General features: G+C 40.1%; 2 protein-coding genes and 2 non-coding genes across 4 annotated transcripts; 1 reads left to right on the plus strand and 3 right to left on the minus strand.

Annotated features, from left to right (window-relative positions):
* Positions 1 to 6,387: 6,387 nt before the first annotated feature.
* Trnaf-gaa (transfer RNA phenylalanine (anticodon GAA)) lies at positions 6,388 to 6,460 on the minus strand. The gene has a single exon. It is a non-coding gene; the product is annotated as a tRNA-Phe (tRNA).
* Positions 6,461 to 16,754: 10,294 nt separating this feature from the next.
* LOC120427246 (chymotrypsin-2-like) lies at positions 16,755 to 17,585 on the minus strand. Its single transcript, XM_039592101.2, has 2 exons — positions 17,115 to 17,585; positions 16,755 to 17,054 (listed from the first exon to the last, which is right to left on the minus strand). The coding sequence occupies exons 1-2, from the start codon at positions 17,583 to 17,585 to the stop codon at positions 16,755 to 16,757; spliced, it is 771 nt and encodes a 256-aa protein (XP_039448035.1).
* A 1,736-nt stretch (positions 17,586 to 19,321) lies between these two features.
* Positions 19,322 to 20,624, minus strand: LOC120427263 (chymotrypsin-1-like). Its single transcript, XM_039592123.2, has 2 exons — positions 19,832 to 20,624; positions 19,322 to 19,771 (listed from the first exon to the last, which is right to left on the minus strand). The coding sequence occupies exons 1-2, from the start codon at positions 20,312 to 20,314 to the stop codon at positions 19,472 to 19,474; spliced, it is 783 nt and encodes a 260-aa protein (XP_039448057.1). The 5' UTR covers positions 20,315 to 20,624; the 3' UTR covers positions 19,322 to 19,471.
* Positions 20,625 to 22,382: 1,758 nt separating this feature from the next.
* On the plus strand, positions 22,383 to 22,456 carry Trnai-aau (transfer RNA isoleucine (anticodon AAU)). Its single transcript has one exon. It is a non-coding gene; the product is annotated as a tRNA-Ile (tRNA).
* The last annotated feature ends 1,622 nt before the right edge of the window (positions 22,457 to 24,078 follow it).

Below are 24,078 nucleotides of genomic sequence, written 5' to 3' on the forward strand. Positions count from 1 at the left end.
CTGCTTGCAGTTTGGACATGGTGGAAGGAACTGTTTCATCAAGAGTCGTTGTGCAACCTGCGGAGGTGAGCACAAAACACAAGCTTGCAAAACAATCAACGAGAACATTGAAGCGAAATGCTTCACTTGCGGCGGCGACCATTCTACCAAGAATCGAAGCTGCCCAAAACGTGCTGAGTTTGTAAAAATTCGGCAGCAAGCGACGACGAGGCACCAACCAAATCGTCGCAAAACACCACCAGCATACACGGAGGTGGATTTTCCTGCTTTGGCGTCACCAGGAGCAGGATCTACTCGAGTGGTTCCAAATCTGCAGCCATTGCCGTTGAATCAGCGGCAAAGAGTTGCAGAGCATACAACATCTCCAGGCTTCAGTCAGCAACAGAGGGAAAACCAACCAACATCAACGGGTGAAGGCAGTAGTGACCTGTTTTCACCACAAGAACTTCTGAACATTTTCATCGAGATGACAACAACGCTGCGTGGGTGCAAAACTCGCCAGGAACAAGTAAGAACTCTTGGAGCATTCATCTTAAAATACAGTTCGTAGTTTACTCGTTCTAGTGATTTTGAATATTTCATTGGATTTATTTTTTTAGTTTTAGGTTAGGATTAGTTATTAAAGTGATTTTTTTTTCTTTTTTACCCAAATGTATTCAATTCAATGCAATAATGCAAAACAATTTGAAGCAAATAAATAAATGAGATCAGTTAATAATAAAACGAAAAATACAACAAAGATGAGGAGCATTAGGCCATACCACTTATCATGTAAAAGAAATGTAATTATTATAAGAATGTTCAATAAAGACATATTTCATTTAAAAAAAAAAGTATGAGTGATTTTTTAGATAATGTCTTAATAATAATCATTGTGAATTTGTGAAAACATTATAGAATAGTTCTTATATGTAGATTGATCGTTCTAAGTCATTTAAAAAAGGACTCTAAACAAACAAATTGCAAATTTTGGCTTGGAAATTGAAATTTATTTTTGTTGTGTGTAAATTTTCCAAAAAACTTTATCTTTTGAAGGAATTTTTCTCATCGGTTTAGTGTCTTCGGCAAAGTTGTAGGTATTGATGAGGACTGTTCAGAAAATCGGGGTGACTTTTAATGGGTTTTAGATTTTTCCGCAAAATGAAAAGCTTAAATTTTAGGTTCAGTATGATTTCATACCATTCCGTACGTATTTAATTTGGCCTCTTCATTTTTGGAAAAATCAAAACCTATGAATTTCCCCCCGGTTCACGATACACGAAAAACAATTTTTGCCAAGTTTTAAATTGATTTTTTTTTTCACAAATATTTTATTTCCCAAAATCAACATCTTTAAACTTAAAAAAATGATTTGTTTTAGAGTACAAAAAACTTCAAATTGTTAATGAAACAAAATGGCTGCTTAGGTCATAGGAATGGCTTCCAAAAAGTTTAAACCAAATTAAAAAAAATACAAAAAATAAAAATGCACGAAATCGGCTACTTCTTAACATAATGTTAACATTCCATAAGTCGCCTTCCCTAAGGTTTCGTGGTAATGTCCAGCTTGTGAAGATAAACTACCTTCCCTTTACTAAGCAATCGAGTACAGAAGGGAAAAGATCACCAGATATGTTGGTAAGAGCCAGAATTTGAACCCCGATTTACGGCATACCCCAAAGTCAAACAAGCCGGATCAAAAATCCGAATCAAAAGTGCTCAGATTTGGCAAAAATTTTGCGTGGGAGTTTTTTAGTCAAATTAATTAGACCACATTTTCCAAAAAAAAATCATATCCCCGGAATGTTTGTTTTATGCCCTTTCAGAATGTTTTACAAAACACATCTAAAATTGGTAAATATCCATTAACCGGATTCTGAGGTATGATTTTTGAAAAAAAGAAAAAAATATATCTAATTTCGGTATATTAATCGGTACTTCAACCATGCTTCTCCATAGGAATGAGTTTCTAGTACAATTTACTGGTGACGCATGGTGCTTTAAGCTCGAATAATACCGGATGCAATAAACCCCCCGTGGTTGGTCACTATTTCATTTGACACTTTTTAGTGTGTACCCCGTTGGTTTGACGACCCAAAAAGTGACACTTTTTACACGGCGCTCACGCACAGTAAACAAACGTTTGAAAGTATGTGTGAACACCGTGTAAAAGGGGTGTCAAACTAAAAAGTGACCCCTTTCGTTTGACAACAGATGGTGTCAAACCATCGGGGTTTAATGTATATGTTTTTTTATGTTGTTGTAAAATGTGGTATTTTCGAAAATCGTCAAAAAACCTAATTTATTGGACCACCCTATTTCAAATCGTCAAACAAAAAAAAAAATATGAACGAATAAACATGACCAAGGAAATCCAGTGCCAAATTTGAGACAAGTTGGAGTACCGTAAACTGGGGTGACTTTGATAGCCCGGGGTGACTTTGATAGGTTTTTCAAATGCCCGTCAAATTAATATCTAAACATTTTTGAGAATTTTGAGTATGTAAGCATTAAGGGATAGCTTATTATCGAACATATATGCATAAATGAGACTGTTAGATTGGATGTATCAAAATAAGTGGCCAAATCAAATTTCTATCAATGTCACCCCGGGCTATCAAAGTCACCCCAGTTTACGGTACTTTTAATTTGGATACAAATTGTTTGTGTGTATGTTATGCATTTTACCGATCTGATGTTAGCACGGATCTAAATAGATGCTGATTCTGGAGTTGTAAACCATTGTTATATAAAAGACTAACGAAGACCAACACAAAAAGCTACAAATTTAGGTGTTACTCTGCTAAAAATAGCTACAATCGCAGCCAACCGCGACCAAACATTTTGATAGCACAGCCATACCAAATAAAACCGTACCAACTGTTCAAGTATCGCTCGTGCCAGCACCACCTTCGACTGGGAGCGTGGCGCCTCCTGTAACGTGAGCTACTCACGAGTCGGATCACTGGACTGGCTTGAGGTTGGGGTCCACTGTGTGCCGGTCAGGTCCATGTTGACGGGACGTCCGCACTAAGCTGACCGTCAATATGGGTGCAATGGGGGAGCCCGATGCATTCAGGTTGGCTAAAGAGAGATGAACCGAGCGAGGGGTGAAAACCAGCAGCTAAAAGTCTCCGCGGTAAGCAGTAGTAGGATCGCGTCCCGGAGTGGACCTCCGGTGCCAGCCCGGCCGATACAGTCACACCGTGATCTTTTTTGATGATTTTTTATTTGTTTCTTTCAAGCAGGAAATCGATTCCAGATCCAGATGTATGAAACAGCAGCCATATATTTAGCTAAAATGAGATGCAACCAACACTTTGGTATAAATGTGTGTCTGGCATAATTGGATTGCGAACACGATTGCTGCAAAAAAAAAGAAACATTTCCTAGAAAACATCTTGATTACCTCCAATTAGGGGCTATTTTCGCACATTCAGCGACGTTTGCTTGCCAAGCAGGTCTCTCCATGAACGACGCTGATGCATATTATTATTAGAGCTTCCTTTTTCCAACACTTCTAAGCTATTATTAGCCACTAAGTTTCCGTGCACCCGTCCTAAATTCGTCTACCAAAGACGGACTGTTGCTGGTGCAACTCGCTAACGGTTTGGAAGCTACTGGATGCAAAAATCTACACATCCAGTGCTTCTTCCCGGATTCCCGGCGATGTTTGCCCGAAATCTTTGAATCTTGCACCTTGCGCATCTCGCTAGAAACGTTCAAATATTGAAAACATCAGCAGCATCATCATTCAGACGCGACATTCATTCACTCGCACTCTCATTCATTCATTAAACACACAAAATGTGCGCGCGTGAGGCAAAGAAGTTTGAATCCAGTCTACATGCTACCGTAGAACATCGCCGGTCCACGTTGTGAAGGAGAAGGGAAATCCAACTTCCAGATGTTGTATTCAAGATCTGCTACGGTTGGATGCGATTCGGCAGAGAACACGCTGACTGAATGGCTGGCTGTACCTTGCCTGACGGCCTGGTCTTAATGAGAAACAGTGTGCAGGCGAAATGTGTGTTTCTTCGAGGCGGAACGAGATGCAAATGTTGTGGACACGAGTTTTTTGGAAGTACGACATGGAAATGTTGTAGGTGGTTGCAATTTTTGGTGATGGTTGTTTGATATAGCTCAATGGGAAGTGAGCAAGCAAGTTTCTTTTAAAGCATTTAGAAATTGCCAATTGGACGGAATTAGGACCGAGTCCTAGCAATGTTTTTACCCGACCCTCCCCGAAACCTATGAAACTTTGTAGACGTGTAATCCTAGGTATATGTATATTTATATATACCTAGGATTACACGTCTACAAAGTTTCAGCCAGTTTTGTGTATATGGAGCCAGTTGCACATTTGGGACGGAGGTAAGTTATTAAAATATTTTTGTATTTTCTTTTATTTAAATATTGCTGTATTTCGAAGCTGTTAATTTAAAGTTTAAAAGTCAAAATTGAATGCGAAACTAGGAATTGTTTCAATTTTAACAATGATACAAAAAGTCTCTATATGTCTAATGCTGGATAGTATGTCGCTCCTAGAATAATACACCAATCATTTATTAAATCTATTTTTTTAAAGTGCTCTAAACGACAAAATTTTCTTTTTTTTCCGAATTTCGTTAGGGTGGTCCCATATGAAGTTGACTTTTTATAGCTGTCGGCCACCATTACTAGTACCAACCACTAGTGTCTTCCTTTTAACTACAAGGACTTCGCCGCCCTGGGCTCCTAAGTGTTTGAGTACGGCACGGAGCGACGGCGCCGGATACCCATATTTACACTTAAAATTTTAGAGTGCCCGCCACGGGATACGAACCAGCAACCTCTGGATTGTGAGTCCAGAGTGCGGTCCGATTGATTCAAACGGGTGGTCCCATACACTATCCCCTTAAAATTAGACATTTTCAAATGAAGTTATCTCGAGTTTAAAGAAAAATAATGCTTAGATCTCCCCTTTTGAATGCAATCTGGCGCTTAAAAATTGGCCTGCGCTTTTTCGAGATATTTAAGATTTAAATCAGCAACTTTTTTAACCCTAGAATGGCCTTAAAAGTCCAAATTGACTTGTCAAAAACGAAAAAAAATATTGTTTTTTAGCTTTTTGGCTTTTTAGGTCTGAAAGTGCCTCGAACATCACTTTTCTATAAAATTTAACCCGGAATCGTTACGTTAAAAAAAACTAATTTTTGAAGGTTTGCTCAGAAGCTTTCTCTAAATTTAAAATTTAGGTGCTTTCGACAAAGTTGCTTGGATTGGCAAGTCCAACAAATTTTTAGAAGTCAAAACAATCCTAGAGATATTTCAAATCGTGAACAACCTTAACTTTCAACCAAGCCAAAAGTTACCCCAATCTATTTACAACAACTCTTGTGGAGACACCAAAACTTCACAATTTTTCGAAAAATCCACTTTCAACTTGATGTTGCGATCTGGATCACTGTACATTGCTCATAACTGAAAACATGATATTCTGCCATCGCTTTAGATTTTATTTTACGGAATATCTGGACAACCGAACCTTTTGAATCATTCGATTTCATTCATATGTTAGAATTCCTTTTGAACATTTGAACAACAATGTAGTGCACACAATTTGAAAAAAAATAGATGATCTTTTCGAAAAATATACGAACATAGTATTTTCTCTTTAAATGTGGATTATTAAATTAGTTGTTCGAATGAATATATTTTTTAAATAAGGGAACTGACTTTATTTCCAAAGATCACTTTATGTTGACATATCAGCACTGTGATGTTCCATTTCAACATCTAAACAGCGTTTTCAACTAAAATCAAGCAATAAACAACTTAGTAGAAAGTATGTTAGCAAGTTGCTTCAAAATGTTTTGCAAAAAAGTTATTTTAAATAGATGAAATCAACTATCTGGATGGAAATAGAATCGAATCAATAACCTGCCAAAAATACAAGATTCTTTTTTACTGTTTGCTAAGTATGGTTTAAAAGGTAAAATTACAATCTGAAATTTACTATTAAAAAATGGAATAAACAAGAAAAACAGCAAAAAGATCACGGTGTGACTGTATCGGCCGGGCTGGCACCGGAGGTCCACTCCGGGACGCGATCCCACTACTGCTTACCGCGGAGACTTTTAGCTGCTGGTTTTCACCCCTCGCTCGGTTCATCTCTCTTTAGCCAACCTGAATGCATCGGGCTCCCCCATTGCACCCATATTGACGGTCAGCTTAGTGCGGACGTCCCGTCAACATGGACCTGACCGGCACACAGTGGACCCCAACCTCAAGCCAGTCCAGTGATCCGACTCGTGAGTAGCTCACGTTACAGGAGGCGCCACGCTCCCAGTCGAAGGTGGTGCTGGCACGAGCGATACTTGAACAGATTGTGAAGCGAAAAAGTGTTTAGAAAAAAATAGACACATTTGCCGAAACCCGGGATTGAACCGGGGACATTTAGATCTTCAGTCTAACGCTCTCCCAACTGAGCTATTTCGGCTGATGAAAATGACGGTTAAACCAAAGCAACCGGAGTCCCATGGTTTTTCCTATGATAAGCTGTCACTGTTCCTGCAGAGTTGCCTCTTGGTATTTTCGTCATAATTAGCTTATATGGTAGTAAAACGCATCGGATGGCAAGCAAACAATCAGGTATACGAAGGAATGCAAAGCATGTCGAGGAAAGAAAAAGAAAAAATGTTTACAATGTCGTTTCGGCAGATAAACCATCGAATATTCCAAGGCGTTCCCGTCGTTTGAGACAACACTTATCGCAATCGTAGATTGCGTTAAGCAGTTTATAATAAATTTATATTTGTAGATGATCTTCACGGGGAGAGGCAATATCCATAATCAGAAAAACATGGACCATGTGAGCTCGTACGCCGTGAACGGCTCTTCGTTGGAGTATTTATCCCTCAGCACTAAGCATGCTTAGTCAAGTCTTGTAAAATTATCAAGCTGAACGTTCCCGATGTCGCACCAAGGGTTCGCAAAATATGAGTTGAATGAAAAGATTACAGACAAAACGCGCAGAGTTCTGTGTGCTGCGAGAGTCTGCTTAATGGAGTACGAAATCCGCTACTAAACTACCTGGGCGGTCTCCCTTGAAGTGTTCACGACGTCGTCAGGAACTGACTGCAACACGAGGAAGATCGCGGTGACTTTTGCAGCGTGAGGGTTAACGTAATTTATTGATCAAAGAGAGCGCTGCGATATTGTACGTCGGATCGGGCCAACAACCACAATCAGGCCAGTCAGTGTCTACTTGTATTTGGATCGAAACTTTTCAGGGAAAGGGGAAGAACGCATGCGGCAGCTCGTGATCGCACAAGTTGTTAATCTCTGCTAATTTATAATGGAACGACTAGCTGGCAGGTCAGAGACTGAACTCTTTAGTGTAGTCTTGAGGGCATCAAGGTCGACAAATGAGTATTAATCGGTTTGAGCTGTGCACGAAGTGAAAGAGAAATACAGATACCTTGAACACGTATTTTCTGAGTATCACATTTCTAAATTCGGTACTAACCTCACAAAAACAACATCCGCTACTTCTTGGAATGCCACCTCTAACTGGACTCACACCTTTCATTGCATGATCAGAGGAATCCCCTGGTCAAACACACCACACTCGCAACGTTTCAAACGTCTGTTTATACACTTAAATAATTTTTAAATTACTTCTCGCCAGCCGTAACGTTAAGTACAGTCGACTCTCTGGTTGTCAATATCCAAGGGACCGTCGAGGAAGAGAATCATCAGTTTACAGAACGATGCAAAATGAAGACTCGATTGAAAATATGTTTTTCTTGATACCCAGCTATGGGAGGGAATCATGGCAACGTCTAGCAAACAAAAACAAACTAATGTCAAACACCCTTCAAAGCTTCGTTCAGCAAAGAAAAATGTCTATGCAAGCCATGAGATAGTGAAAGTATTGACAACCGGAAGAGATTTTTAAAGCAAACAGAATCCAAGGGACCGTCGAGGAAGAGATCCTTCAAGCAAGAGAAAATATCGAGGAATAAAGAAAATCGAAGTATGCAGTTTGAAGGGACTGAAGAATTCATCGATAGATGGAGCAATATTGATATCGAGAAGATCGACAGCCAGAGAGTCGACTGTATATATTTGAAATTGACACGAGCCCTTCGTCTGCTGTCTATCTTCAGTACATTCAAATACCTCGAAAGATCACAGACGACTAGAGGTTACACTCTATCGTCTCCCTATGTACCTATTTTGGACCTAACGCTGATGACGATCGCGATATGTAGCAGATGATGATCGAGGTGCGAGATTTTCCAGCCGAGTCTTTGATCTTTTACGATCGCCGGAGCAATCAAAGCAGATCTTGCCGCCGCCGGAGGAGACTCCAAACTGGGGAAGCTCTGTTTTCCAGCGTGGCACACGCCATTTGTTTTTACATAATAATTATGAAAACAACCATCAGAGGGCGGCCACACTTGGTGGGGGACGATCGCGATCTGCGTTTGTCATGTGCAAAATTCGCTGTGATCTGCTCCATCATCAACAGAAGCTAAACGGAGAAAGCAATGTTTGCCTACAAAAACACACGCACGCAGTAGGTCACGCGACCATCAAAGTGACCACTGCTGAAGTCGTCTGTCAAGTCAAAACCGCGTACCGCACGCTGTCACGAGAGACGTCTGTCAACCGGTTCCAAGTTGGCTAGCACGACTGCAACGCACCACGGTGCAGAAGTTCCACTTCCTTCTACTGCTACCAGCATAAAAGGTAGCAACACTTTGAAGTTGATGTTTGATGAACTATCCAACTATGAATGGCATTCCGCAGCTCGAGACGTCGAGTAGGCTATGCTTTCTTATGTTAATCCACCTCCGGACAAGGCCTGTGCTTTGCGGGGATCACGGTAACCTCGATCGAGTGTATTTGCTTGATTTCGCTGTCGGATAAAGTCACTCACCTGAATAAATAATTACTTATGAGCGCGGCTGGATTATGTTGCGGTGAAAGCGATTCCAAATTTGTACCGTACCGCCGCAAAAGGTCGACCCACAAAGCGACATCTATCACACGGTAGTCACACTCAAAGAGCGAGCCATGACATCTGGTCGCAGCATCAAAGCGGGCCGCCATTTTTTCACCCGCTTGCTCTGATTGAGGTTAGGTCGTCACTCACTGAGTGGTTCAACCATTAATCATGATCGGAAGGGATACAATTTGCGCAAGTTGTTCGATTTATCCGCTTTGCTATCGTTTCACACCATCATTTTCGACGGAACTCCATACATATTTCCTCGCTCAATTATGCTGAAGGCAGCCGATCCTGTCAACCCGATACCTTGAGCTACCTCGGTGGCTTTACACACGTTGAGAAAACCCCAGATAAGAATCTCCAGGGGTAAAAACAACGTTTCAGCTGAACAGAGTAGCCGTAAATTTTAAGGTCTCCTCCTCCTTCACCTCCTACTTTATTGATCCTTCTGGTGTTCTTTAGCGCCTGCAATAAATCATACCTCAAGGAGAAGGGACTGGAACGAACAGGACGAACTTTTACACAATTGGTTTCAGATTATGCTAAGCCTTTCCTGCAGCTGGAAGGAAAGTACGGTGGAAAAAACATCTGAAACAGCTACATATTTTTAAAATATGCTCGTTTCAGTTGCTTGGAACGAAACATGAGAAGATTGCAAGTTAAAAATTAATTGCGACATTTTTCAAATATATGTTTTATGTTTCATTAAAATTAGCTTACGTTTCAAACAGAACATTAGATGAAAATATACAGTACCGTCATCTGGGGTGAACCGGGACACTGTGGCGAATTCTTGTACTATATTTTGATATTTTTAATTGATTTCGGTTAGAACAAATACAGATCAACTAAATTAATGCATCGATTTCCTAATTTGAAGCTTTTGAATGCATTAAAAACGGCTGTCCCTGTTCAGACTGCACTGTAGTCCCGATTCGTCCCAGTTGACGTTACATAATTTTTCATGTCAATATTAGAATATGAACATTGTTTTCCCAGGTTAAAAAAAATAAATAAAAAGGCGAAAAAAGTTGCAGGTTATTATGTTACAGACATGACCGATATGAAAAAGAACTTTGCAAGATTTTTTTTCAATAGGAGGATATGTTTTCTCAATATTTCATCATTGCCATTTTGGACGCATCTTGGATTACAAAATTCTAATTCACTTTAGAGTAGTGTTAGGGTCATACTCGAGCTTGACAATCAAAATTGAATTTTAATTGCATTGTTTTTTCACTTCAAATTATCAACTTTTTCTAGTTATGGTAAATTTACCTTGGATGCATAGTACATAATTCAAAGTCAGTTACGGCACCGTCAGCAGACTTGTAACGCTCGCAAAATATCCTCTTATCCAAATATTCTTAGAGGCTCCCGGTTATGGCCAGGATATGGCAAATTCAGACGAAATTACAACAACTATGTCGTTATTGTCCAAATTCGTTTATGTCTCGGGGATTTTTTTGGCTATCGCTTCCCAGTATTCAAAGCTTTTCGGCCATCTGGGTCCTGATCCTTTTAGGTTTTAAATTTTTTGGATTGATACCGCATCCAAAAAAGAACCATATTTCCTATCGATTGTGTGTCTTCAGCAATGTTTTCTGGAAAAATTATAAATATCGTTGAATACTTCATTTAGCTAGTTATGGCCTCTCCCGATTAAAAAATTGTACAACATCAGATAGAGGGTGGGCCAAAAATTATACTTCATTGACAAACCCTAAGCCAAAAAATTCTTAACTGATTCAAACGTATTAAAAAAACCTATTTTTGCTATCCAACAGTTTTGAATACGCTCCAGACTCAATTTTTAGAAGTCCTATGCTGATTGATGATCGATTCATGAAAAACAAATTTAAATCATTGCCTTATTCCAGGTCGATGAGCTAATATAGATAATCCCAAAAATGTTCTAAGTAATCCGGGAAAATATAATCCAAGATGGTGGTGGTGTAGTATTGAGTCTGTTCATTTCAGCCACTTGTACTGCCCATGTTCGCATAAATGTCCCATTTGCAAAAAAAAAAAACAGTAAGCTGAGAAAAACGCAATTCAAGTTTGTCCTACAAATTGTTACTTGGTTAATTGAGAGTCGTGTTGTGTTCGTGGGGGAGATCGGTGGGCGAATCGACGCGCGAGAATCCGCAAAAAAGTGCTAGAAGATTCTGTAATTCATTGAAAAAAGGTGTCGCGTCGTGGCCTCGGAAGTTGGGCCATCAGTCGTGTGGTGTTCGTGGGGGAGATCGGTGGGCGAATCGACGCGCGAGAATCCGCAAAAAAGTGCTAGAAGATTCTGTAATTCATTGAAAAAAGGTGTCGCGTCGTGGCCTCGGAAGTTGGGCCATCAGTCTTGTTGTGTTCGTGGGGGAGATCGGTGGGCGAATCGACGCGCGAGAATCCGCAAAAAAGTGCTAGAAGATTCTGGAATTCATTGGAAAAAGGCGTCGCGTCGTGGCCTCGGAAGTTGGGCCATCAGTCGTGTGGTGTTCGTGGGGGAGATCGGTGGGCGAATCGACGCGCGAGAATCCGCAAAAAGTGCTAGAAGATTCTGGAATTCATTGAAAAAAGGTGTCGCGTCGTGGCCTCGGAAGTTGGGCCATCAGTCGTGTTGTGTTCGTGGGGGAGATCGGTGCTCGAATCGTGTATATGTTGAATTTCTATAGTTGAGCCGGTTGTTTGCGGTCAAAACTGGACAAATTCGTGGTGAAGTTTGTTGCAAAGAAATCGTTCGCGAAGAATTTCATGAAATCGATTGAAACAGTTCAGTGTATCAGTACTATTTGAAGTTTACATGATATTGAATAATACGTTACTTAAAATTTCATATCGTTTTGAAAGCCCTTCCCATACCATCGTTGCTCGGATGGCACGCCGACGGTAAGAAGTAAAAATTACGGGATTGAGTATATAATTAAGTCCTTCGAAGCGTCGAAGATAGGAAGGCAACGATTATGTTTCACTTTCTGGTCATATCATCTACCAATAATGAATCGATGATTGGAAGGCACGGCGCCGGTTTAGTTCGTTTAAGTTATTGTTTTTATTTCATTACAATCGGTTACGTGGTGTCCTGTTTTCTTTTCGTTTATATTCGTTGATCGTAATACTTTATTCCAACTGGCAGTTTTAGTATTAACTCATTAAACTATCGATTTTATGAAGAGTTAAGCGTTTTTTATTTACTTTTTTTTAATTTGCTCGCGTTCTTTAAATTGTATAAACAGTAAAAATATACTGATAAGTCCAGCCCATAGCACTACTGCTCGGTTGGGTTGGGAATCCGACCCATCTACTTACCCACTCAAAACTCATGTGATACTTTGTTGGAAGAGCAGTCGATTGGGCGGTCTCTATCACTCAAGTATCGGACTAACATTCCCATCCACTTTCCCGTGACCCTGGTCGTGGCCGGCGCCGGTATTGATCAGCATGATAGGGACCTTTGGGAAGTTGCAAAGCGAGGAAAGATAGCTCCCACTCATCTTCCACGGCTCGTTGATGTAACTTCTGGAGATCCTGGTCAAAAACGGAGTAGCAACTGTGGGTGGGCACCTATGCTTATTCTTATGCTTATTGTTACTTGGGTAATTGAAACACGCGTTGACTAATACTAAGACTAATTTAGTTTTTTAACACTTAAGCATGGTTTGTAAGTTGACCTTACTGGCCTGTAGCTTGGCCGTAGCCTTTAATACTTCACAGTTCATTGTAACGATCTGGCAACTCTGGTAGGGCAAGCTGGTTGCACTGTTATAGCTGCTGATCGAGAGCACACGATTTTGAACCAAACTGCATCATTAAGTCAAAAGTGATGAAAATGCATATTGAATATTTATGCGATCAGGGGCAGTGAAGTTGATCAAATTGAATTTTATGTAATAAATAGAATAAAAATTGAAAACATTACACAATAATAGTTTTTGTGATTCGATTTTCCATAGTTTTAATGAAGATCTTCGGACAATCGAAGCTTCCGATAACACTGACCAACAAAAAAATACAAAAATGACTGCGCAGGCTCAACTCGAGGGGAAGCAAGAAGTTTGAGGTCCCCAGAAACACGTCTTTTTTGCTTTTGCTTTTTGGGTGTTTTTTAAAACCGCCTTGTGTCAGGGGTTTTCAAAAACACCCAAAAAGCAAAAAGTGAAAATTTTGTTTATAGGACCTTTTCAAAAAAAAACTCGAGACGTGCACTTTGAATTTTGAAAAAATATTTAGACAGGGCCGAATGTATTTATATTTCGAAAATATTTAGCTTAGCATAACTTTTATTATGTTGTTATGTCTTTTTTTTTTTTGCTTATTTCATTATGTAATAAGCAACATTAGGTAACGTAATTGTGATTAAATATAAAATAATATATGCTAATCAAAACGTTTTCAATTTTCCATTCAGACTCTATTTTCAAACATCATCTCAACTACCAAACTGTCGTTATATTTGATGATACACAAAGTAATTGACTAAATTTGCTTCTATTTTGGTGCTCCCATCAGGTTAGCAATCACTGCTGTGCCGCTGTGTGCTACTGTCCACTCGACTCAGGTCTCCAACCTCCACTTACCGTATTAAATTTATTCAAGTGAACTAGCCTTGAAACAATTTTCTTATTCCAAACAATGCTCTATTTCCTTGAGAGGGGTAGCAGCAGCTCCGATCTTCGAAATATTCTAGCTCAGGGAGTGCACCTGCTTCAGCTGCACACATGTTCCGAGCTCCAGAGATGAAGCCCAGATTTTCCGGAATTGGTGTCACGCATCCGTTTGGTGCAACTGAGATCGTCTTTGCATTAGAAAACCGCACACGTGTGACTCCCATCCAGAGATGCACTTCCGCTGCATTTTTCCCTGTCTACGCCCATCCCACGGTTGATAAAAGCAGAATAAACATGTGAATGATGGTTTAGATGCGCAATGAGCACGTGCCACCACCATCAGACACTAGTTGTATGATGCAAGTCTGCAAACGAATCCTTAGTTAGTAACATATGTGGCATAATTGCTGCAGTATTGAAGAACTGTTAAAGATAGTTCAGAGTTCAGTTTAAAATTCAAAACTCTGGATAGTCTGGATACTCGATGGATCGATGGATAATCCAAAACCAAATCCATCAAAATGCACAGCCAACTGAAATCGCCAAAAAATACGCAGAAATCCACCTCTGATGGTCACTAAACGCTTCCAAGGCCAAGCTTTGATTTTCGTTGGTAATTTGCATCGGGTGGGCATTGCAGAGTTATCGACATTCTAAAATATACAAACCTCCACTTTGATGCAACAATACAACCTGTTCAAAGGAGGTGCATCTTCGGCGACGACAACGACTTAGCCCAAGTCCGTCGACACAGGAAACGGAAAAAGTCGTTGATAAATTATTCATGCTTTTTCCGATTGTTTGGGGACGTTGTGGGAGACACACAAATCACCGATGTATATATTTTCGGATGGTTTATGAAACGAATATAAATTGTTTCTTATTGATGGCGTGTTTAGGTTGGTGACGGATTAGAATGGGCGTTTAGGATTCGGTGGGGCTGTTTTAACTGTGAGAAAGTGCATCAAAGGTTGAACTCGTGGGAAGATTCGACACGGTACATTGTTCTTGGAGATTGGTCAAATATCATGCTTTCATTGTGATCACTTAACTTTTGTAATCGATATCTTTAAGTTCCTTTACATTCACCAGAAATAAAGATTCATATTAAATCAAATTTACGACAACTTAATCTCGGGTTGCCCAATAGGTCAACCATTGCATATTTTTAGCTGCAGTGAGTTACGATTGCTGTTAAATTTTTGACATAATTTGATAATAGCTTTAATTTCAAGTACCTATCCCTATCTTTAAAAGCAAGCTTCTCGATTTACACCGGTAACACCTGATTCAATTCCGTATCGCAAACGGTGTCAATCTATTGATGAGTTGATAAGGCCAATTAAATTTACGCAACGATTTCGTAATTTATCAAAAAGTACGCGAGCTGATGATCGGTTTGTTTTACAGGTGTTTATGTCAATGAGTAACTAATCATTTTCACCGTAATAGATTTTTTTAAATTTTTGCTCCGATTTTAAATACATTTTTTTGCGTATCCAATCGATCCTTTGGTATTCCTTTCTGCTATGTTTTGTGTGGGTGATCCAATCCAATACCCTCTGGCAGGCAGTGAAATTATGTGAAAGTATAGTTCGTATCACTTTGAAGTATTTTCAGTCGTGTATTTTCTCAGTGTGACATAAGAAATAATTCTTTTAAAACTAGCAAAACAATGTAATTGGGCCAATGTCAAAGTGTAAACAAATATTCTATTCTGCTCGTTCTTAATGTTGATGTTGATGTTGATGTTTAACTGACGTGAGTAGGATAGACTCTTAGTTTAAGCTTCAACATTGGCCCATTTACATTGTTTTGATTGAAATGCTTTACGCAAGCAACAACTCTTTCATCAAGATACAAATTATGTCCTTGTTAAACCATTAACAACGCCAATAAAAAGTAAATCTTCTGCCAACTGGTCGTTTAAGGCTCACACGCATTGCTTAAATTGTATCGGATTACGAAACTCCGACAGACCGTGCAGCCCGTAAATTGTCTCTGTTGATAGATGAATCACGTTTCTTGAACCCTCGTAACTTTGTCAATTTGGGATCTCCCGACTTCTATTGAGCTATAGCTTCAGGTTAAACCAGAAAATGGTCAAAGTTGGGACAACAAACTCCTGTGAATAGCAGCGATTAACTAATAAAAGAGCGATCAAATATTACGATTTCGATCTTGTTCTGTGGCACTGAAGTTGATGAAGCTGTATAACGGCATTTTTTGGTGATCCACATCAAATTTAAACCAAATGACGACAGTTTTTTACACTCAAACGCTCGGGTAGTCATTTGACCCCTATTTTTGTTCTTAAAAATCTCATAACTTTTGGTAGAATTGACCAATTTGGATGCTTCCGGTTGCAAAAGATCCAGATTCGTCTATTTTTTTAAATGTCAGATGGAGGACAAATATGGTCCACTTTTACCGGAGATATTCCGGATTCCGTTGGGATACCTTAGCCCTCCTATTTGGGATTTTGGTCAATAGAACAAAAACCAATTCACAGAACAATGCTGGAAATGATGCAAAACTTCAAGGCATCTTTCTAATACATCAATACAAAATTAACACCTTATCAGAGCCGGTTGCAACTTCCGCGGTGATAGCTGAGAAAGTTCGAGTCTTCAAAAGTGGCGGCCAGATCTTCAATATTTATATCTTCCATTCATTTAATGCAGCGATGTTTGTTTGTATACAAAATATGGCTTTGAGTGTTCAGTATATGTTCATAGCTTTAGACAGGGTTGCCAGATCATCTCAGAAAACCAAAACAAATAAGTCGCGATACAACGGGATCCTCGAGTTGTATTCGTTGTTAAAGGTCGCTCGCTGTTCTGAAGGATCAACGATCGAAAACGCATAAATCGATGTAATTTCATAATTAGTTTTGCATCATTTCCGGCATTGTTCTGTGAAATGGTTTTTGTTTTATTGACCAAAACCCCGAATAGGAGGGCTAAGGTACCCCAACGGAATCCGGAATATCTTCGGTAAAAGTGGACCATATTTGTCCTCCATCTGACAGTTAAAAATATAGACAAATCTGGATCTTTTGCAACCGGAAGCATCCAGATTGGTCAATTCTACCAAAAGTCATGAGATTTTTAAGAAACAAAATAGGGGTCAAATGACTACCCGAGCGTTCCAGGTTAAAACTTAAATTTATAACCTCAAATCATGGTATGCACCAACACCCAGGCTCTGTGTGCGGAAACCCGGGCGTACACATCGGGCAATCCCATGCCGCAAGGGATTCCCCATGAGATTACACCGACAAGTGTATCGTTGGTGACCAGAGGACCACCGGCATCACCCAAGCAGATTCCGGAACCTCCCGCGCTGCGAGTGCACACCGTAGTGTCGTGCAATCGTTCCTGATGGTAGTCGTTGAAGACCTCCCGACACTCCTCGTTGGTGATCGCTTCCACGTTGATGTACCGCAGGTACGAAGCTGAAGTGCTGTCAGAGATCTACCGATAGTTATTCAACGATGAGTATCTGAGGGATTCAAAAGAACTTCAATATCTTACCGACGTTCGTCCAAAGCCCGTAGCAACGGCGTTGGTTCCAGCCTCCACATTTTCACAACCCAATGTAATCGGCTGCACCGACTCGCTGAAGATGAACGGACGCCTGACGCGAAGAACGGCCACATCGTTGGCGTCCACGTTAACGTCATAGTTTGGGTGGACCACAATGCGATCCACTTGGTATCGTGGCACTCCCCACAGGTCAAGTCGGTTAGTTCCGACGACCACCACAACGTCCGAAGTGGTCTTTCCCTGGGCACAAGACGCCGCCGTAATGACCCATCGCAGGTTCACGATCGCCGCTCCGCAGAAGGTGAGTCCTTCATGGGTTTGAAGGGCACCGTGGTACGGGAATTGATTTGGTGCCGCTATAGCGCCTCCAGCGATGTGACCTTCTCCGGCGGGATTCTTAAGCGTTGCAGCTGACACGGTTGCCGCGGCCAATACGAACCCTAGAGCGTACCTGAACATCTCGAGCGAACTGGAAGACAATTCCTTTCTATACTAAGATGAGAGGACCTTTCAGGGAGTTTTTATACCTATTCCATTGAACACCTGCACTACGAACTGCAATTTTGATTACATTATATTTCTCGATAATGTTTTGGATTCAAACTCGTGCCGCAATTGTTTGCAGACTTTATTGTTTAATAGATTAGGCATATCAAGTGATGAATGATTCCCACAAGTTTGCAATCATGTTAAATTTGTTGATTCCAAAAATGTCCATGGGAAATGTTTACCTATTTCAAGAATCCTGAATCAAAGAGTAGAACTCTCGATTTTCCGAAGCTTCGTTTATTCTCGGTTCGATTATCCGAAAATTTGAATGGGACTTCTAACAACACAACTCGACATTTTTGAACTTGATGTCAGTAAATGCTTAATTTTCGTCAAGGTATGGTAGATTTGAGCTCTTTGAACACGCTCCAATCGACAGAATTGAATTTTAATTCCATGTCAATAAATAACATTATAAATTTTTAAGTATAAATGTTATGAAATCATCAAAAGCAACCCTTATTGTTGCTTCCCCATAGATAAACGTGGTTGCCTAAGATGATTCCAAAGCATATATACTAAAATTTACAATTTTATGTGATAACTAAAATTCACTTTAGCGTTGTTTAAGCGTTAAGCTTAAGGTGAAACGGGGCGCCAGTTCTTGAACAATTTTTTAACTCGAAGGATCATTTGCTATCTTTATATTTATCGTCTGCAACAGACAGAAATTGTTTAAGTTACGGCGTTTTCCTTACAGGTGCTTCCAAAAACTCGAGTTGAGGTATCAATATGGCGCTGCCTTCCCGTTTCTCTTAAGCTCGACAATCAAAAATAAGACAACAAAAAATGTGATTCAATTGTTCGAATCAAGTTCGAGTTGATTTTTTCCTTGGTCTTCAGGTAAACAGTTCTGGACTGTATTACAATGAAATTACTTCACACGAATGGCTCAAATTGTCTCGGATTACGAAACTCCGTCCGCAAATCGTAAATCGTTCCCTGTTGATAGATGAATCACGTTTCTTGAACCCTCGTAAAATTTGGGACTTTGTAATTCAAAGACGATGATCACACACAGTCCACGAGTGACAATAATTCTGTGTGAACCGCAACGGTGGGGAACTAATAAAACAGCGATCAAGTTCTACGATTTCGATCTTGTTCTGCGGCTCTAGAGCCGGTGGCAATCTCGCCAGACATGTGTTGCACGCGTAACAAAACCGTTAAAAAGAAGCATTAATCAACTCGTATAGCGACTCTTTAGTACTGGAACCCCCAAATTTGGGTTATTTTATTGATCCAACGATCCTTGGATGATTTACATCGCCTCGCATAATAGTACCAGTTTAGCTGGATTAACGGCAGAACCACCGAGCGCGCTCGTTAACGCATCGTTAGATCAAATTTCAGCTCATCTTGACCATCAAATCAATTACCACCAATTGGGAGCGTAAAACGAGCTGATTTACTCGAACGACGTTCTTCGCGCATAAGTCTTGGGCTAGTTGCAATCAAGAAAAACTAGGAAGGCACTCAACGACGAGTTATGCTGCGCGCGCCTCGTTCGATTCGACTCGACTCCATTTGCTCAAATCAAGTAAACAAACAATTGAAACTGATTAAGTTGACCCTTTGCTTCTAAAACATCGCAAAGTCGCTCTGCCCTGGCAGTCTCCTGGAGAAGATGGACAAGATACATGAACTGCGGTGTATCTTGTTTTTTTTTTTTTTATTGAAGAGAATCAGTTGTGCTACCTATTGAGTTGCACCAGTACAAAGCAATTTAAGATGTCGTTTCGTTGGATTTTACTTGTATTCAAAACATTTACTTAAAACTAGGATCCTACAATAACTTAGATCATGGTGTGCACCAACACCCAGGCCCTGTGCGCGGACACCCGGGCGTACACATCGGGCATTCCCATGCCGCACGGGATTCCCCACGAGATTACACCGACCAGGGTATCATCGATGACCAGCGGACCGCCGGCATCGCCCAGGCAGATTCCGGAACCTTCCGCGCTGCGCGTGCACACCGTATTACCGTGCAGACGCTCCTGGTAGCTATCGTCGAACGCCTCCTGGCACTCCTCGTTGGTGATCACGTCCACGTTGACGTACCGCAGGAACGAAGCCGGAGTGCTGTCGGAGATCTACCGAAAAGATTCTCAAATAAGTAGCTGTGACGCTGAACAAGTCTGCAAACAACTTACCGCAGTACGTCCAAAACCGGTGGCAACGGCGTTAGACTCAGCTTCCACGTTATCACTTCCTAACGTAATCGGCTGAATCGACTCGCTGAAGATGAACGGGCGTAGCACCCGGAGTACGGCCACGTCGTTGGCGTACACGTTGACGTCAAAGTTCGGATGAATCACAATCCGGTCCACGGTGTGTCTTGGCACGGCCAACGCATCAACGCGATTGGTTCCGACGACCACCCAAACGTCCGAAGTGGCCTTTCCCTGGGCACAAGATCCCGCCGTAATGACCCATCGCTGGTTCACGATCGCTGCTCCGCAGAAGGTCAGCCCATCGGCAGTCTGCAACGCCGCGTGGTACGGGAACTGATTCGGATCGGCTATATCACCTCCGGCGATACGACCTTGACGATCCTCGCTGCTGACGGGCTTCTTCAGCGTTGCGGCCGACATAGTGGCCACGGCCAACACAAAAACTGCGGCGTACTTGAACATTCTGAACTACCGGGAAGGCGACTCCTTTCTACTGAGGTGTGGACTTCCGCGTGGGTAGGTTTTTATACGGTACCGTTGAACACCTGCACTACCTGACTCTACAACTTTGATTAGATTAGATCCTCCGCAGATAACGTTCGGGATCAAAATGCGTGTCCCAATTTGTTTGCGGAATTTGTCGTAGAGTCAAAGATTAAGCTTATCGAGCAATGAATGGCTCCCAAATACGTTTACGAGCAGCGAGATTGTCGTTATGGGCAGGTGTATTTCGTAATTGTACAGCCGGTTTCAAAATTAAACACCTTATCAGAGCCGGTTGCAACTTCCGCGGTGATAGCTGAGAAAGTTCGAGTCTTCAAAAGTGGATAACCCATGGCGGGTTGCCAGATCTTCAATATTTATGAAATATCTTCCATTCATTTAATGCAGCGATGTTTGTTTGTATACAAAATATGGCTTTGAGTGTTCAGTATATGCGTATATGTTCATAGCTTTAGACAGGGTTGCCAGATCATCTCAGAAAACCAAAACAAATAAGTTGCGATACAACGGGATCCTCGAGTTGTATTCGTTGTTAAAGGTCGCTCGCTGTTCTGAAGGATCAACGATCGAAAACGCATAAATCGATGTAATTTCATAAACAACCTTTAAATCATAAACGATCGACAAAGACACAGACCTCAACGAGTCCCAGAAGGGTGTTGACAACAATTTAATCATGAAATATGGTGTTTAATAATACACCTTAAGCACACCTCAACTCCCGTGCTCCAGCGCAACATAAAGAGTTCAGTAACGACGAGGAAGAAATGGTAATAAACGAAGCTTGTCGTCGTGCGCGATCATAATGTTAAACGTGTGTATAATTTTCACGGGCTACGGGGAAGGTTCTTGAATGTCCCACGATGACAGGCCCTGCAGGGTAGACAAGTTAATTATCTGGTCGACACGAGAATGTGAACGGCAAAGGTCTATAGGGAAATCAGGTTGGAAGAGGCGGAATCGAGCAAATTTGTTCAAATATTTGCTGAAATTGATTATTTTAACCGTTGATAACGAAAGTTTAAATTCATAATATGTGAGGCAGCGTAGGTGTAAAAGATCCAAAGGTAAGTTTGCGGCCAAGAATGTTCAAACATGAGCAAAAATAAACAGGGTGCGAACTCTTGTTTGAATTGAGCTATCCAGAGATAGCTGAAATTGATAAGGACTTTCACACCACTGAAAACTGATGAAAGTTTTTTCTATGAAGGAATATGACAAAATTGAGACCAAAAAGTGCCGTCTTCTTGGCCTGCAGGGCAAAAACTAACGTTGTAAAATGTTTGTTCTAGAAAAATCGAAAAACTATGAGAAAAACTGCGATTGGCCAAAAAGTTAACACCGTAGGCTTATAGTCCATGTAATTACCTCTCTTTTGACCTATGGGAGTATGGGTGTTGGAGGCTGTTGCAAAAAGATATCAAGGTTTTAAAAAAATCCATTTTTAACAGTAATTTGCAGAAGCTATGAGAAAAAGTCAAACCAATCCTGGATGTCTATAGCACATTTTGAAGGGCTTCGAAAGACCATTCGAATGTATCTAAGAGAGTTGGAATTGATGAAGTTTTACGGAAATGCGAGCAATTTTAAGATTTTTCATGTGTTTTGGACCTCAAACTTCAATGCCCGTTTTACCCCACTTCCCTTTGTCGTAGAGGGCTCATATTTGACATGAGTTCATCTCATGCATAGACAAACAAACGCTGAATGTTTCATCCAAATCGGAGCACCTCGATACGACCTCTAGAACAAACCGAGCAGAATCTACAAATACTGCCTCTTAATTGAAACCACCCATTCAATATAATGAACATAATTTCAATTTAAAACTCCGAAAAAGCATTTACTCACTACCCTTTGGTAATGCTAACAATATCTCTACTTGTTCAATCCATAATAAAAACAGCTCCCCTGCTCGCAATCCTTCTCGCCTGGTAGCGTACGGTGCACACTTTCGCTGAACTGCTACGATTTCAACAACATTTCAACCTTTTGAGCGAAACTGTACACCGGCAGCTTTCAACACGGCCCCATAGCTCAGTTGGTTAGAGCGTCGTGCTAATAACGCGAAGGTCGTGAGTTCGATCCTCTCTGGAGCCAGTGATTTTTTTTTTGTTGCTATGGACTCAAAACAAAAATATGTATATTATGTGTTCAAACAATTTTATAAAACAAACTGCTGTGCTTGAAATATTATTGAGCAATTCTCTACGAAATCGGTCTTTTTTTTTTATTTTAATTTTTGTATTTTTTTTATCCGGCTGAAACTTTTTTGGTGCTTTCGGTATGCCCAAAGAAGCATCATTGGTTTTTCCATATAATTTTCCATACAAATTTGGCAGCTGTCCATACAAAAATGATAAATGAAAATCCAAAAATCTGTAACATTTGAAGGAGTTTTTTGATCGATTTGGTGTCTTCGGCAAAGTTGTAGGTATGGATAAGGACTACCCTGAAAAAAATGATACACGGTTAAATTTTTTTGGTGACTTTCAATTATCTTTTTGTCTTGATTTGCAAAAAAAACACTATTTTTAATTTGATTTATTTTCTGATATGTTTTAGGGGAAATCAAATGTCAATTTTTCAGATTTTTCCAGAGCGGGCAAAAAATCTTTGACTGAGTTATGAATTTTTGAATCAATACTGGTTTTTTTAATCGAAATATTGGTCTCTAAAAATTTCAGCTTCATTTTTCGATGCAAAGTCGTATTTGCAATCAAAAAGTACTTTAGTGAAATTTTGATAAAGTGCACCGTTTTCAAGTTAAAGCCATTTTTTGGTAACTTTTTTAAAAATAGTCGCAGTTATTTTTTTTTTAAATAAGTGCCCATATTTGCCCACTTTTGAAAAAATATGCTTAAAAATATATTTTTTTAAATCAAGACTAACATTTCAAATGGGCTTAATATTAAATGTTTGTCCCTTTTGAAATGTTAGTCTTGATTAAAAAAAATATTGTTTTCAAAAAGATCGGAAAATTTCACGAATGTTTCATATTTTAACATTGAAAATCGGACCATTAGTTGCTGAGATATCAACATAAGAAAATTGTGGGTTGTTTGGGTGAGACTAAGAAAACTTAGAAATCTCAGCAACTAGAGATCGTATCAACAATGCTCAAAAAAGCAAAACATAGAGAATTTTAAGGTTTTCAAAAATATTTTTTTCAAAAGTGGGCAAACATGGGCACTGACTTTAAAAACTGAATAACTGCGACTATTTTCAAAAAAGTTACCTAAAAATGGCTATAACTTGAATACGGTGCACTTTATCAAAATCAAAATTGCGATCAATATTTCGATTTAAAAAAATCAGTTTTGATTAAAAAATTCCTAACTCGGTCAAAGATTTTTTGCCCACTCTGAAAATTTCTGAAAAGTTGGCATTTGATGTCCCCTAAAACATACCAGAAAACAAAAAAAAACAGTGTTTTTTTTGCAAATTATGCTTTAGTGACAAAAAGTGAAATTAAAAATTACCAAAAAAAACTTACCGTGTATCATTTTTTTTAAATGAAATCCTTATCCTACAACTTTGCCGAAGACACCAAATCGATCAAAAAACTCCTTCAAATGATGGGACCATCCATAAACCACGTGGACACTTTAGGGGGGGGGGGGGTATGGCGGTTGTCCACGCACCATACAAAAAAGTTTTTTTTTTGTATGGAAATTGTCCACGATGGGGGGGGGGGGGTTTAAATTACCAAAAAAAAGTGT

Source organism: Culex pipiens, chromosome 1, assembly GCF_016801865.2.
Source record: "Culex pipiens pallens isolate TS chromosome 1, TS_CPP_V2, whole genome shotgun sequence".
In the NCBI taxonomy this organism is placed as follows: Eukaryota; Metazoa; Arthropoda; class Insecta; order Diptera; family Culicidae; genus Culex; species Culex pipiens.

Excerpts from the sequence above, each read along its gene's own strand:
- LOC120427246 (XM_039592101.2), bottom strand. The coding sequence starts at position 17,585 with ATGTTCAGGTACGCTCTAGGGTTCGTATTGGCCGCGGCAACCGTGTCA. Across the intron at positions 17,055-17,114 it reads CGGGCTTTGGACGAACGTCG|ATCTCTGACAGCACTTCAGC; the intron begins GTAAGATATTGA and ends AACTATCGGTAG.
- LOC120427263 (XM_039592123.2), bottom strand. The coding sequence starts at position 20,314 with ATGTTCAAGTACGCCGCAGTTTTTGTGTTGGCCGTGGCCACTATGTCG. Across the intron at positions 19,772-19,831 it reads CCGGTTTTGGACGTACTGCG|ATCTCCGACAGCACTCCGGC; the intron begins GTAAGTTGTTTG and ends TCTTTTCGGTAG.